The sequence below is a fragment of the Chinchilla lanigera genome, unplaced genomic scaffold (genome assembly GCF_000276665.1).
Source record: "Chinchilla lanigera isolate Chin_1 unplaced genomic scaffold, ChiLan1.0 scaffold00016, whole genome shotgun sequence".
In the NCBI taxonomy this organism is placed as follows: Eukaryota; Metazoa; Chordata; class Mammalia; order Rodentia; family Chinchillidae; genus Chinchilla; species Chinchilla lanigera.
Window position 1 is genome coordinate 19703167 of NW_004955417.1, and position 17245 is coordinate 19720411.

Here is a 17245-nt window from a genome sequence, read left to right on the forward strand (position 1 = left end):
CCACCTAAAAGCCAATTTTGAAATCCTCAACACTTTACCATCATTTAGTATTATGAAGAAATGTCATTTTAAGAAAATTGTAAAGAAAGATCAAGCATCAACACTAAAAAGCAATAGTCCATGATTTGGAAGATAAATGATGTAATTGTGAAGAGAAAAATATCCTATGCAGTGCACCCCAAACCTAACACCATGCTGTTCTGCCATACATGAAAGTTCTGCTCTTCCTAAAATTGTAAAGATTAATTGTGTGATTTCACTCTGTGCACAGCAGGGTAGCCATATGCTCTCGAAAACTATATGCAAGAAAAGCAGCTTGTTGCAAAAGTGGGTGAAAATGCCCTGAAATAATTTTGAACAAGTTAAAAATGTCTTTAACATAGGACCATTTTCTTCTCCTCAAAAGGCAGAGGAGTCTGCTTTGGCGCCAGTTTCAAGCACAAATAGAAAGTCTATCCCCTTCAAAATATTTCTAAAAGGAAGAAGATTTAAAACTCTTACACATCCCATTCACTTGACCATCACGTTCACAGGTAAAATAATAAGCCTTGGTAACAGTTTGGGGAAATTAGCTACAGGCAAATCCATTTTTATCTCTGATCTTGAAACTTACGTCTCTCCTTTTCTATTGTCCAATGCATATTGTAATTATCTTTTCTCGTTTACTCTTTCTACCAAAAAATGAGAAATCTTAGGCTACAGTAAAGAGTAAGCTGTGAGCTATATATTATGAATATTGGTGAGAACAGTGATGTGGTTGTAAATGTGAAGAAATCACCTTGAGAGATGAGACCACTGTTACAGGACAACGGAGTTAATGCACAAAGATGTGAGTTTCTTCACAGACCTGCTCAAAGAATAACAAGAACTTTGGATCCCCAGAAGCTTAAAATCTCAGCATGTCTGCAAGGAACTAAATTAAAAGCATGGTTTGAGGGATAGCATTGGATAAAAATGTTAAAATGGTTACTTGTGGAGGTCATTTGTGAATAAAATAATATTTCATTACTTAATATCATACACATCCCTAGGCAGAGAATCTTTGTCTAATACTGTTTAAAATGTAGTATAAACCTGTGAACAAGTAACTTATAACATTTTTCTCTTCTCCCAGAAAAGCAATTTAGTCAGCAATATATAAAAGCATTAGTAATATAAAAATATATTTACTGTTATGAATAACGTTGTTTTGATATTTTCACAAATGTGATAAAATAAACTAATGGAATAGAAAATGAAAATGATAAGAAATAAGTAAATTGGTATTAAGACAATAAATCGATACACTTCTGGATATGGATTTTTAAGTTGCTACAAATACCAATACTTAAACACAGTTTTCCACAAAATAATATAAATAGAGAAACTTAAAGATAACAGAAAAAGAAAATTGAAGAAAAATGACCGAATATTGATAAAGTATGCAACACACATAGTCAGTGTTTACATGTAATAACCCCGACATCAAGAACTACCTGTTACAGGTATATACTTTATCAATGTCACACTTCTCACACCCAAAATGAGTAATTAAATGAAACTACCATATGGAAATCATATTGAACCGGATAGTTTTCAATGTTTTAAATTCTCCCATGAATTATTTATATTTGAGGGAAGCTATGAAAATCATAACATCAGTTAGTCTCATAAAGAAGATCCAGGGAATTAAAGTAAACATTGATTTAAAGTTTTTACCATTCATATCAATTTAAAAGATAATGATTAAATATTTAGTCATGAGAATACTTATTTGGCAATCAATTTTAGTATGCTTCTATCACCATCATTTGCTTTTATCTATCAGGTAATCTTTCAAGAATTTGAAATATATTTTTTTTAATTAATGGCCAATGCATTAAAAAATAATACTCATCTCAGGGTGCAGAATTTAGAGTAAAACTTAAAATTATGAGCCAAAATTTGACAACGTGTATTTCATCATTCACCCATTGATTCTTCCTGTAAAATCATAATGAATATAAGAAAGTTTATCATCATTAAGGCTGATCCAAGAAATTTATCTGCCCTAAAATATGTCCCCATTCTTGAACTTTTCATTAGGGTTAGTCCTGTAGCAGATAAGGTGAGCTTTTGCAGCATTATCTGAGATAGTTCATCAACAGTATTCTTATTCTAGTGGCAAACAAGCTCTCTTGAGAAATACACAGGGTGAGGACTATTTGATAACTGCGGCTGTCCCTCAGTGATAATCTCATCTACATCAGTCTATCCACATAATCTCAGTGATAATCTCATCTACATCAGTCTATCCACATAATCTCGGAACTTGTTAGAACTGTGGAATCTTGGTTCCCACTCTAGCTCTCATCCCGCATTTGAACAATGCTGCTGCTTCATGTCTACACGCAAGATTGAGACTCGTAGTTTCAAGGTGTATATGTCAAGTCTCTGCTGGTATGAGCTATACTGCTGTATACTTAACTAATTTGTCTGCCTGCCCCTATTTATTGAAAATTCCTTCTCTTGTTACATTTACTTATTTATATTAGATAACAAATTTTCCATGACAAAGTCTCCCCATATCTTAGACTAGAATAAAGTTCTTTTCTAAGATCATTTAGCCAAATTTTCTATTCCTCTCTCTGTGTTCCATTCTACTGAAATTCAGGAAAATGAGACTTCCTTCATTAGCAATTGGATGTCTGTTTGGTATATTTTCTCCACAGGCTACATCCTCAGCCTGGCAAAGCCTCCTTCTAAGAGCACTCCTAATTCATTCCTGTAAAATTTTAAAGTATAAATCAGGATTCAGTCTGAAATTCAACTCTTCTGAGGTCTTTCGTGAGAATCCAAAGTAAGGTAACCGCTGTATATCACACGGTCTGTTTCCATATTCTTTATAGTTTTTATAACCATTCGATAATTGTGTAACTATTTGGCGGCTTTTGTCCCCTACTGAATGTAAGCTCAATGCAGCGAAGTTTGCTCAGCTTTTTTCACTACTGTCTATTCAAAACCTGGTGCTAAAAAGGGAAGAAGAAAGAAAGGAAAGACAGACAATGAAGGAAACAGAGAATGAGAAAAACAAAACCTCAGAGAAAGAAAAGGAAGAAAGAAAAAGAACAAAAATGAAAAGAAGACAAAATAAATAAATCAACTGTAAGATATGACAGTGAATAAAAGAAGAATACTGCCTTAGGGATATTTCTGTCTAAAAAACAAGCTAGGATTGAATGCCTAAATGGAAAGTTTTGGAATTTAAGGCATAGATATACGCATGGGGCACGGAGGAAAATGTGCATTGGTTGAATTCACATTAGCTAAGACAAATATACAGCTGATCTCTAAATTCACTGCTGGCAACAAAAGTCATTTCTACACTTGTTTTTATGTGATTTATAAAATCAAGTATTCATACCGTCATCTCAAATACCAAAAGAAAATTTGAGGTGAGGAGAAATACCTTAACTAATATGCATTATTTCCAGTTAGAATCCGAAATTTTAAGAGTAGAGGGGACAAGAACGGTTACAGTATGCAGGCATTCTTGGATGTTTAAAAATATGTTAGGAATAACTATTTTGTCTGTCCATCAACCTGCTTCAAGGTCTTACTACTGAGTTAGAAATTCATGGCTTTCCGGAAGCACACAATTTCTATGTAAACAAAACTGAATGTTAGAACAATTTTGTTTACAATAAGCTGCGTTGTATTTTCCTGTGGTTGCATAGACTTTATTTCTACAACGTATAGCAGAGGACACGTTTGATCTCCCTTATATATAAGAACAGGCTGCACACTGGACAAAAGGTATAGCTCATTCTTTCCCACATAACATACTCATTCTGGATAATTCTTCCTCTTTCAATAGACCAGAAACTTTTCTCCGTAGTCTTGTACCTACAAATTTAATCATAAGAACAGACAATGTCTAGTATTGTGAATTCATCACATGTTCAGCAGGAGATAAAATAGTTTATGAACTCTGAATAACTGGTTACTTGAGGAGCATATATCAGTGTCCACCAAAATATATTTAAGTAATGCCCCATAAATTAATTTCCCCAGTGTAACAAGGATTATGAAGACTAAAACAAAACAAGACTGAGACAGTGTGCCTTGGATTTACAACTTTCTGCTCAACAAAAGTAATTAATAGAATTCTTGAAAGCAGTATCAGTTTCTTGAAACACTTGAAAATATTTAAAATACATTTGACATGTGACTGTATAACCTAGTGGTGGGCACATAGTAGGTACTTAAGAAATATGCCTCTCAGTTGAATTTTCTGCTCTATTACAGTATTCAACTTGTATAATTTCAAATAATGGGATCTTTACTTCAGAAATAAACTGGCACTTCAGTGTGAGTATATAGTTTAATAGTCCTCTGTTTCTCATTTTTGTTGAAACTTACAAATGTTCAGATAAGTTTAGTTGAAAAAACATAAATTATGATATAAAGAAAAGTTCTTGCTTGTGTTTGGAATAAAACTGCTGACTGTAAATGAGTCATTTTATGCTGAAATAATCATTATTTTCTTAAAGCTGAAAATAGTAATTTACTTCTTACTTAAAACTGATGATTAAAGTAGATTTTGGTTTGAGTTCTAGTTTTGAGGGAAATATGTCTACATCATATTCAATCACAGTTAAACATAATCTCATGATGCACTGCTAACCAAACTAAAATCCTACTGATATAAATATTAGTTTCAAGCATACTGTGAAAAAATAGACTACAATATGTCAAAACAAACATTAGTAATATCTGGAAAACCTTATAACACATATTTGACTCCACAAGATGTTATAATTATCTACTTAAATTTCCCCTGGGAAATAGAAGAAAAAATAATTAATAATTATTATGTATGATACTATCCATACAAGAATATATCTATATATTCATTAAACAACAGAAATTGCCTACATTTTGAAAAGAATAGTAGAAAAGTTTTCCAGTACAACTCTAAGAAAAGCAATGTCAAAATAAATTACTGTGAAATAAAACATAAATTGTTATTTTTAAAAGGAATAACTAATATCTTCTCAAGGAAGAATGTCCACTTATTCTTATATTTAGTGCTACTTTAATCTTTAACAAGACATATTACAAAGCTTTCCATATGTTAGAACCTAAACAAATCATGAATGAATGAAAGAATGAATGAACCTTAGACTAGAAGTAGAAAGGAGGGGTCTTTATACAGTCTTTGCCACAACATCAAACGATGTTCTAATAAATGACTTGACTGATCCTATCTAATCCTAAAAGAGGATTCCAGAAATGCAAGACATTTTACTGATTACATTTTAACTTTATTGCTACCTAAATTCTTATATTTTAAGTTAACTTTGAGGTTGAATTGGTTAGAGCTATTACATTGGACTATGTTTAGGAATTATGTAAAATATATTTTAAGTAAATATTAGGACATAATTTCAAATGAGATGTGATAGTCAACAATTCTGATGAATTTTACCATATTACTGTATTTTTATCTAATTTTAAGCAGCTGAATATTTTTGAATGAAAAAAATCGAGCTTCTAAAAATGTATTAACATTCATGTAATTCTACCTTTAAGAATATTTGAACATCTCCACTACTTATTTTGCTATAACTTCAATTTTCTACCCAGCAAAAATATCCTGCAAAATGTTTTGTATGGCTGTGAGTGATCAAAACATAACTTACTGCTTTCAACCTTTTACTCATCCCTAAAGAATTAGGCCAAGTTTTCTCTGTGCAGCTTTCATGACTTTCCTATTCAGAGATAGTCAGTCTCACCACTGTTTATCAATGCCATCGGACAATTATTGTTACAACTCTGTTTCTTAGTATACATTTTAATTATGCTTTTTTTATTTTTTTAATTATTCTTTTTTAGTAAGATGGGTAATTCTTTGGCACAGGTTGATGCATATGTGTTGAACACCACATCCACAAGCGTGTTAATTATTTTACCTGGGGGCCTATGAAGCAGCTATTGCCAGTTTCGTGGTTGTGGCTGGAATACTAAACTTACCTGTTCAGGTCATAAAGTTAACAGAGGAAAACCTCAGACTCACCCTAGTTTATGACTACAAAACTCAGTGTTGATAGTGTACAGCTATACATCTATGCAGAGAAAATACTTGAGATTTTCAACGTTCCTCCCATATCATGTTTAATCCTACTAATATCCTTACTGTAACACTATGATATTCCAGATTTGGAAATGGAGCTCTAAAACGGGATTGAGTTTGTGAGCTCGACTATGAGATTGAGTTCAGGTCATGTGACCTGCACAAGCTGTCATGCATAGTAGGTGGCAAAACTGTGCTAAAGTCCATGCGATGAAAACCAAATACTCATTCTGAGGACTATAGATATTAATATAGAAAAGTGTGCATGCTGTCAATTCATAATTTCAAGAACGTCTAAAGAAAGTTTTATAGTATTCTTTTTCTTTTGCTTCTTTTTATTACAATATCCAAATAATCTATTCAAATGGAAAGAACTGGAAGTGGTTTTCAATAGTTGAGAATAAGGAGAAAATGACAATTTTATTTTAAGAAGATAGTTTAAATGGAATTACTGATTTTAAAAACACAGTACAATAGGGCAATTAATTGGAATAATATCCTATAGAAACTCAGAGGTATGATAGACACTGTGAAATGATAGGAAACCACTAAAGAGTAAAGGGCTTCTGGGATGTGGGAAAAGAGAAGGGAAAGAAGGAGAAATTTTGTATGTATGTATATACAGGATAGTTAACATGGTTGTTCTTCTGTCTTCTATTTCTATGCTGAAAGAAACTGTCAATGAGTCTTTGGTTGACCAGTATTGCATGTCTATATCTGTTTTCATGAGAAGCCACTTTGAAGATATCAATATGTAATACAACCACCATTGTTAATTCCCTACCACTTTGTTTGGAACTCTGTATTGTCTGTATTGTGCTTGTGATATGTTGTAAAATGTTGTATGTCTGTTAATGTTTCCCTCCTTTTATCTTTAAAATAAAAATAAATAAATAAATAAAAAATATCCTATAGAAAACTGTAAAAAACACTGTAAATATCCCAAGTTTTAAAGGTTATCTATTAATTTTACAGAGAAAGAAATTCATTTTATGAAATTCATTTTATAAAATTAATTTTATAAAGAAAGAAATTCTTAAATTTTACCTATTAATTTTATAATTTTATATAATAATATACAGTGAATTAAGGCTTAATTTATCATGAATTAAAAGAGGCCTGAGCAAACCCACACACAGGTATAAAGTACCAAATTTGGTATGCAATTTGTTTCCCTATTTATTCTGTTTGTAACGATGTTAAATATAGACAATGAAATTGCCTAAGGTTAATGAAAATAGATAAATTAAGAACTAGTAATAATCCAAAGACATTATAAAAATGAAAGTTTAAATGCAATATGATTAGAAAAAAAGGCAAAAATACTAAATGATCACACAGTGCAAAACTGCATGGATTGCAGATATCAAAGGAGGAAATATAATCATAATCTTTCATATTTATGGTTTAGAGGGTAATTAACTTCAGCAAAATAAAATATATTACATCAGTATTTGTAAATATGAAATGTATTGATGATAATTTGTGTTTAATTATAAATTTTCTTTTATTTTGTAGAAGCAAAACACTGTAAGCAATTGATTTATGTTGTTTCATGTTTCAAGTTTTTAAGAGATAATATAATAAAAGCAATAATTACTGTGAATTCATGAGCATATTTTTGCCTTTGAAAAGCTGTTTAAAAATACACTGGTAAGCCATGACAAAATACAGTTATCTTTAATACTGAAATGTATAAACATTTCATTATACTAAAGAAGATTATTTCAAACCTTCAGTATTGTGATTGGGTTTTCCAGCAGTTATATTTGTGAATATTTCTTCTTCATTTTCACAGATATTTTCTACATATGTCTATGGGACAGAAACTGTACTAGACACTGTGAATGCACATGAATGATCCCTTCTTCCCTACCTCTCTAACATCCTCAGAGGACACAAAACGTACTGGAAAAATCCTGGTTCTAGTAATTACAAGCCAAGAAAAGTGCAGGTTATATTGGTAGGTTCTTTAAAAGAAGATCTAATCTTTCAGAGGGAACAATTTAATCCTGAACAGGGAATTATAATGACCATTTTGAAATAAAGAATAAATAGCTTATGAGAATGGCTAGAGGTAGAGAAAAAAATGGTGTGCTTGACAAACTGAAATAAATTCTTAAGCGAAGTGAAAGGATTAAAGTGGGTATGGGACTGCCAGTCATGCAAGTTACTAAGTCAGCGTTAAACTTTGGCTTTATTCCTAAACTCACTGAGAAATCATTGGAAACTTTAAAGTGTCTGGTGATATGTAATCGTTTTTATTTTTATTTGGTTATTCTGATAATGTTGTTGAAAATGAGGTGGAAGAATAAAAAATATTTTTTTCTAAAATGTATAGAAAAAATTAAGCATTTGTTTTGGATAATATTTACTGGTCATTCTTTATAAAGGAACATAAATAGCTCATTCTTTGCCTATACCTTATAATGCCTTTAGGATTCTGATTAGTTATGGGTTTCATAAAAATCTCCTTTAACCACCATATGGTTATCTCTATGTTCTTCTCTCTTTCAATGTCTTGAAGGAAGATTTCATGTATTATTTATCTTTATTTCTCTTAGAACAGAACATGATACTCAGTAAGCACTTTAGACATGGTATGGGAGCTAGAATTAGTTTTCTCTTTAAAGAACACTGCTTTGATATCCGCCAATACTACTTTAGGTGTTTTGGCCTGCTAAAGATCAAATCTTTGAAGATTGTTTTACGTCTGAAAATACATATTGAAGACTTTTATAAACAGTAAACAATACACATAAGACAAATTTCCTTCACTTTTAATATTGACATTTGGGGGGGCTGTCATGTTAATAATTTTTCTCTACATCAGAACAGATAGGTAAATAAATGAAATCACTGAGTCACCAGTTGCTAGGAGAAAGAAAACTAATTTTAATTAGATATTTCAAAAAAGTTTAATGATTTGTCACTAAGATTAATGATGAACATAGTACTTAAAATGTTTTCTGTGTAATATTTTACATTTAATTTAAACAGCTAGTGAAGGGTTTTTATATATGAGGTGGATGGGACCATTGAATAAATATTTACCACTTTATAAAAAAGATAGTTAGATGTTAAAAAGGTATTGGTTCTTAAATCGCATTGAAAACTATGATAGAAACAGAAAACTCAAGTACTGATTTGGAATCTATGAAGTATTATAAGGCATATAATTGAAAAATCACCTAAATATGGTTAACTACCTCATACGGTGTCATTTTCAAATCCCTTTATTTAAGGTACCAATTTGTTACTACCTTATCTTTTCTCAATCTGAATCATTGTTCTACATTCTACAAATTTTTAATTTGTAAGAACAGTGTCTCTCACAAAGTATGATGACAAACTTTAAGTAGTATTTGTATGACAGTTAATATTTGCAATAAAACTTGTAACATAAATTACCCTATTTCTATGAATGACAACTTTTAGATTATTTTTTGATTTTGATTTGTTTTGCTTTTTAATTTTAGTTAGCTCATACAATTTTCCAAAGGAAGTGAAAAATATATTTTTGTTTGACAATATTTTAATAGAAATGTATCTGTTTATATTTCCTTTTTAGTAAGAAACTGTCCACTTAATTAAGTAAAATTATAACTTTCATCATAGTCTCTTTATTCTTATGACTAGTAATGTTTTATAATAAAAAGTAAATATAGACAAAACCAGAGATGGAAATTTAACCTGGTAATGGAGATCACTGCATGCTAAACATTTACTTTAGAATGTGTGTAATTAGAGAATCAAAGTAAATCCTTTCAGTTTAAATTCTAATGGAAATGAGCTGCTACAATATTTTTCTATGGATTTCAACTAACTCATGTAAAAATGTCTTCATTCCTCTCTTTCTGCCCTCAGGATAGAATGCTGTTTTACTACTTACGTCACGGTCTCTGTAAAGCATGACTGCACACTACATAAAACATATCCAGTCTAGAGAGCACATGATGATGAATTGGAAATGGTATAGATATTTTATATTTGAAATATGTTCCATAACTTAACGTTTCCAATGTTGCATCTATTGATATGAATGAACTTTTATTCAGCACCACCTAAGAAAAATTTAGGAATTTTTCCTAAAGGACTCTATGCCACCAGTCAGCAAGAAATAGAATATGTCTGCTGCATTATTTGATAGAAGATAGACTTACATAAATTTAATATTAACTTATACTAATTTATATTACCAATCTATGATTGGGTTGGGTGGTACTCTTTTCTCTTAAAAATAAATTAGAAATTGAAGGACTATTTAACGTTGGAGTCATCATACCAATTCACAACTGTTCCCTTTTTAATGTGAGAAATCTACTATCCATACAATCATGATTCAGGAAATAGGTAATGCAGAAAATAAAATACTAAGCTATATAAAACAATCACCACACGTGTTTCCATTTTTCCAACCAAACCATCTATTTCTGCAAGGGTTAGATAGCATTCGCATAATATCAAAATCTCATGCAAATACTTTAAATTACTATAAGAAACCAATCATCTCTGTGCAAATATCTGCAAGTATAATCAGAAATTGGCTACTTTATTTTCTGGGTATTTCAGCATCATGACCAGTATATAATAAGAGATAAGTATTTAGTGCTAGTCTGTGCTACCATGGGATTGCATTATTGTCTTTTTATTCAAACCCCCTCCCCCTCTAACCTTTGTACTGCACTTTGCCTTCTGTTTTAACTTTAATTTCTGTGCTTTCAAGTTATGCACGTTTTGCCTGTTGCTAACTCTACTGTCCAGCTATTTTGTCTACCTCTTGGTTCTCTTTCAATTCATTTTCTAATTAGAATCATAACAAAAAGATAGCTTTGGCTGCAACTCAACGGGGACAAGTAAAATAACATCCAATACCTCTATGAGTAACAACTGCAAGTTCTTTAGTTCTTTCTATCTGTCCAGCATTTCTTGTTCTTCTCCTTGTACTTTGTGTATCTGCTGGATGAAGAGAAAGCCCGTCCTTGGATGTGTTGAGGTCCAGACCTGAATTTCTGAGATTCGTAACTTGAACTCGCTGTTCCTCGGAAAGTCTATGGATGGTGACAGCTGTAACACTGGATACAGTAACATCTGCAGGTGTGCTAGCAACAGCAATAGCACCAGTGGCAGTCCTGTTATGCTCCTCTAACTCACCAGTGGAGGTAGTGTGGGTCAATGTAGAAGAACCTGTGGGACACAGTAGCACTACATGCTAACTTTTTCTTTTAAATTTTGTGGTTTTTTTTCTGATAATTTTAAAAAGTTATTTTTTTCTTCGATTACCTTAAGGATAACCAACATGAAGAGGCAAAACACAAACACTTCACTAAAATGTGAAGCACACCCACTCTATAGGACAGTTTGTATCAATCAACCTATGGGTAGATAATACACACGAAATACAGCTTATTTTCACCAAAATATACTGGGAGGGAGTGATAGATAGAACTCTTTATGTAGTCCTGAATCATAATGTCTTTTTCCTTTTTAATCTAGACATGAATTTTAGCAACATATGTCTGGCAATCCATAAGTTTTGATGGAATGAGTAACTATATAACCACACTTTTCTCAAAAGTATGTTTTCAATAATTTGTGCCATATCTCTTCATACTTGCTGGGAAAAATATAAAAAAAATTATATTTTAAGACAAGCGAGTGAAAAACTGAAAATTTAAAAGCAAAGCAAAAATGAAAATAAAATGATGAAAAAAAATGAGGCTGAAATTACCATATGTAAACATTTACCTTAATCTCATTCCACAAAAAGCGTCTGATACAGTGATATATTCAATGTCATGAGCTACATGTACTTTTAAATTTAGTACATTCTCTGAAATTAGTTAATATCTTTTTCCATTTTAAAATAAAATTTTATGTTAACTGATGTCAAACTAATTAAAATTAAACTACTTATTTTAAAAGTGGTTGAAAACTACCAGTTAATAAGGGATTGTATTCATACAAATATAGAATTAAGTAATGATTAGGAATTTCCAAATAGCTCATAAACATTGCAAAACATGTGCATAGTTCCATCACATATTATAATTATATGATATTATCCAAACTTATCTTTATTAGAGTTTTATAACAATTTAATTATTTTCTTTTTTTGAGACAGGTTCTTGCTATGCTGTTCAAGGTGCCCTTGAGCTCACTTTGTAGCCGAGGCTGATCTTGAACTCACAACCATCCTCCTGCCTCAGCCTCCTGAGTGCTGGGATTGCAGGCGTGTGCCACCACACCAGGCTTGCTTTTTGTTTTCAAAAAGAAAGAAAGAAAATCAAGCATGGGGCTTTCATTTGTAGGCATGAAAAAATGTGTTTCTGCTGTAATTCTTCCACTATAAATTTTCAGTTATTATCTGATTCTGATATAAATACAAAAAAGATTTAAATGTTGGTTATATTTTTAGGGAACCAGAGGTAATTGAGGTATAAATATTATCAGATTATCCTAAATATTTTAATATATTTTGTATCATTAATCTGAAAAAGCTGTGCATATATATATGTGTGGGTGTGTATATAATGAAGGTTGTGATCCACTAAAATCATGATAGTTATAGAAATCAACCTGTAATATTTACTAAGATGATATTGAATAAGTTTTTATTTAATCACATAATTGAGAAATGACTGCTAACCATACAATCATGCTGTAATTGGTCCCTTAGTTATCACTAATTTTGTGATATTCACATGCTTATTATAAAAACAGGTCCATATTACTGTGCAAGTAATTTAATTGAGCATTCTAATTTTGAAAAGATAGGGAAGTAGAATGAAATCTAATATCTTAAAGGTATTCATAGCTTCATCATAATTGCTGGACTTCAATGTTTAAAGAAGGAAACCACACTAATGTCCCTCCACATGGCTCTAATCCCAGCGCTCTGGGAGGCTTAGTCAGGAGAACTGGAAATTTGAGGCCCCATGGGCAATTTGGCCACTTAATGAGACCCTGTCTCAAAATTAAAATAAAAATCATAGGGCCAAGGATGTAGCTCAGTGCAAAAGCCCTAGGTTTAATCCCCAGTACCACAAATAGTTAATAAATATAACCTAAAAACCTTTTAAGTAGAGCAGAAAATCGTTTAACTACAAATATGCATTGCTAATTTGTAAGCAAAAAGTATGATAAATCACAGAATTTATACTCTGTTTCCTGTATGAGTATTCCTGTCCCTAACAAAGAAATGAACTGAATTTTCACTTTTATCATAGAGTCATCATGACTAATCTGATAATAACATTTTCTTGCAGTTAGGTAAATACTTCTTTGGCAATTCCTAGAAACCAGTTTAGGCTGCTTCTGTAACAATTCACTCAAAATCTAAGGACAAATTCCAAACACCCACCTTCCAGAAGAACCCAAGAGGTAAATAAAATTTCAAACCAAAAACTGGAAGTTTATACTAATGGTTAGCACCATTTCAACTCAGGATTGTGAGCAACTCCAGTCTTAGAATTTCAGGGTTAGAACTATAACTCCTACCAATGAAGGTAGTAATTCTGTAGGATTCCCTTACCTTCAATGCAGTATAGGGTTCAATATTAAGATAAAGTATTGGAAACTCTTTTCCATAACCATAATCTAACCAGATATGTATTTCAACAAAGGTTTTACTAACCAGTTCTTAAGTTTTAATATGCATTGTTTTCATCTTCTTTTTCCCTGTACTACAAAGGAAACTCCTAGAGGCTGAGAAATTGTATATTTTGTACACAGACTTTTGTATATTATTTATTGCTGAATCTCTATAACAGTGTCTGCAAAAGTACCTGGCATAAAATAGATATTCAAGAAACATTCCTCAAAAGAAACTATAGAGGATGAATAACTTTAATAATGAGCCTAAAATCATAGTGGCAATTATTAAAAAGGTAAAATAAAATATACAATTTTAGTAGGTACCATGCAAAGTCACATTTCAAACACCAACATAAATAGAAGGAAAATCTAAAGAATGAAGAAAAAATCATTAATTTTGCTTTTAATTTCCAACAACTTCCTTTTGAAAAAGTGTGGACTCATGATTTCTTTCAATAATTAAGAATCATTTGGACGGTGCTATTGTCATTCTCAAACGTGAAAGTTTATACTTTAGTGATATGAACTGGGTTTATTTAGGTATGTAATGTGATACATATATAAGATTTTGTTTTTCCAAAGAAAAAGGAAAATTTTATCTACTTTTAAGAATATAAGTTTGGTACATATACTGCAACTATAAAGAAATAACACCTACTTCTTTTGTAAGGCAATAAATGATCCATCACCATACAATTATATAATGCATATGTATAGTCATTTTATTTAAAATGTAAGCCAATTTGGAATATTCAGCTTATGAAACAGATTTTTAAATCACCAAACTTCTTCACTTAACTAGATGAAAAACAAAATTTTTGCATAAATAACTTTCATAGATAATTGCCAAGGATGGAAATAGCCTGAGAATTATGCAGAGCAACAATCCAGTTTAAATATATAATATAGCTTACCATAAATTAAAATGCAATAGTTTACTTCCTTTTTTAATGAAGTATGTGACACAGTTATATAAACATTATCTTTGATAACACAATTAAATGCATACAACAAGACATACAACTCAAATTAAAGGAAGAAAATGTACATTCAAAAATTCATACTTCATTTGAAATTAAATCATGTACACAAGATGTAATTTATCACAATTAGATTAACCTGTCATTAAATTAGTTGATATATAATTATAAATGAGATCTTTATAATATAAAAATGTATCTGAAATATATTTAACAGAATATTTTCCAATATAGCAAAAATAAAATGAAATGATTTGCATATAAAAACATGCTTTTATACATCATAATTTTATGCCATATTGAATTTCATGGTAATGGAAAATGACATCGTACATGCAAATTATCAAATTTAGTAATATTGCATACAAGAATAAATTAGAATTTCATTGTGTATTTTAAGAAAAATTAAATTTTGGAAGATTTTTATTTCAGCCACATATCTGCAAGAGATTAAGCATGAGCCTTTAATAAATGTATCAGTTAGAAAATGTACAATGTAAAACCTCATGCCAAAATTAATTTGAACTTTCTTTTTATTCAAGTCAAGTTTTAGTCCTATAGATTGTTTTCAGATTTGGTATGTTGTTTCAACCCAATTCATCAAACAAGTAAAGACCAGAATATGCTGCCAAAGATGCATGTGCTTGGGTAGATATATATATACAAACATATAAGATTACATTAAAGAGCATTTTAAAGAAAATTCAAACTAATCGAAGAAGTTGCTTTTAGATATCTGTTTGGTACATTATTTGATATCAGTTTGTGTCATATATTCTCCTTCCTTTAATTTTATCTGAAACAATTTAATGAAAGCTTAATGGAATAATGATGTGTGACACTGAAAATATATTAAACATTTAAACTGAAACCGTGTGAAACAAAAGTGTATACATAAAAATAAAATAATACCAAAAATACCTAAACACGCTAATGTGACAGTTCCATTACACTCATTGTTTGATAAGCTATAAATCAATTTGTGGTTTGTTTCCGTCTTGTTCTACATTACTTAGATGAAAATTATAGGAAAACAAAGATGGAAGAGAACATTTGTAGATTAATTAAATATGAATGTGTGGGAAAACAAAGGCACTGATCTGCTACATGTTAAAAGTCGCCATTTTTCCTAAGCATAGTAGAGTTGCAAAAATAAAGTACTTTGCATTTTAAATATTAAATCCATTATCTTCAAATTGGTGTAGTCTCATATCTGATAATAAATTGGCAGATATTTTTATTATCAATATCCGAGTTAGAGAGGAAATGGGTAAACTAATATAGAACATAGTGCTTAAAATTGATATGGAAAGTAGTGGTTAAAACTAAAAATAACGCAAATATAAAAACTTTTAATCAATTGTTACTCCCTACGAGAATCTTAAGTGAATTTTGTAAAACATAATTGAGTTTTAAAGAGTATGTCTATATCTGTGTTAAAATATTTTGCTTTTAAATTAAAGTAATACATTTAAGTTAGAGGTACATAATATTATGACCATTTGTCTTATTCAAAGAATGTAGTATACCCAGAAATTAAGTCATTTATGATAGTGAAAAAAATGGTATAACCAACATGCAGATTTCTGAGATGTTATAAAATAAAAAGTTTATGTTGGCAAAATAAGAAAAAAACCAGTAATTTAAGTAACAGATTTTTCTAAGTGATTAGTTTAAAATGACAGGTGTATACTCATTAAAACAGACCTGGAAGTTTAAATGCAAGTTCCTTTTCTAAATTTATTGACATTTATATATATTTCTGTTTTGTTTATGTAATATGCTTCTTGGAAATTTACAAGATTAAATAGTAGACGAATATACCTTTCAAATGGATTTGTTATTGCTTATCAAGTACAAGTGATCTCACTGATGTTGTATGCAAAATGAATGAATATTTGCATTTAAGCTAAAATTGATGATAATAAGCTTTGTCAGTAAGTTTAGTAATATATCTAAAACCACAATTATTATGATTAATAAATTATAAAATACATATTAAGCAAATTATGTTGTAATCCAAATTGATTTGCATGCAACATAAGAATCACAAATTATGAACTTTTTGAAATTTTGCTAACCTCCCACGCTCAACAAAGATTAATACTTTTTCCAGATAAAATATGAAAATACCAAAATTATGAGAAAGCCTTGTGACTAGTGCACTGGTGAACTAGGACAATAGTTCATAGATATATAAAAGTATGAATGATACTCTAAATATCGTCACAGTTTTGTCCTCTAATATCTTAGTACTAAAAATAGAATGAGAGCATAGTAGTAAGAAATCTATTCAAGTAGAGAGTTGTGAGGCTTTCAGATATTTTCTCTTTCTTGAATGACCATTTCTTGTTGCCCAGTTCATAGATATCACAACACGTTCCAGTAACTTATTCTCCTTCTCATATTTTGAAAATATCCACTGTGTGGTGATGAGCTCTAGGTGTCATTTTCAAATGCAATGTGCACACCCACAAACACATCACTTACAAGAATCCATAAAATATTCACAGTGTTTTCTATAATTAAACATATTTATCTTTCTCAAGGTCTTAATACTGAGAATGAAACTTGA

General features: G+C 30.5%; 1 protein-coding gene across 1 annotated transcript in view; it reads right to left on the reverse strand.

Annotated features, from left to right (window-relative positions):
• Window positions 1-17245, reverse strand: part of Csmd3 (CUB and Sushi multiple domains 3) — a 1085099-nt gene that overhangs the window by 662475 nt on the left and 405379 nt on the right. The window contains exon 7 of the mRNA XM_005381888.2: window positions 10970-11281. Coding sequence (XP_005381945.1) covers window positions 10970-11281 — 312 coding nt within the window. The remainder of the gene's footprint in view (window positions 1-10969; window positions 11282-17245) is intronic.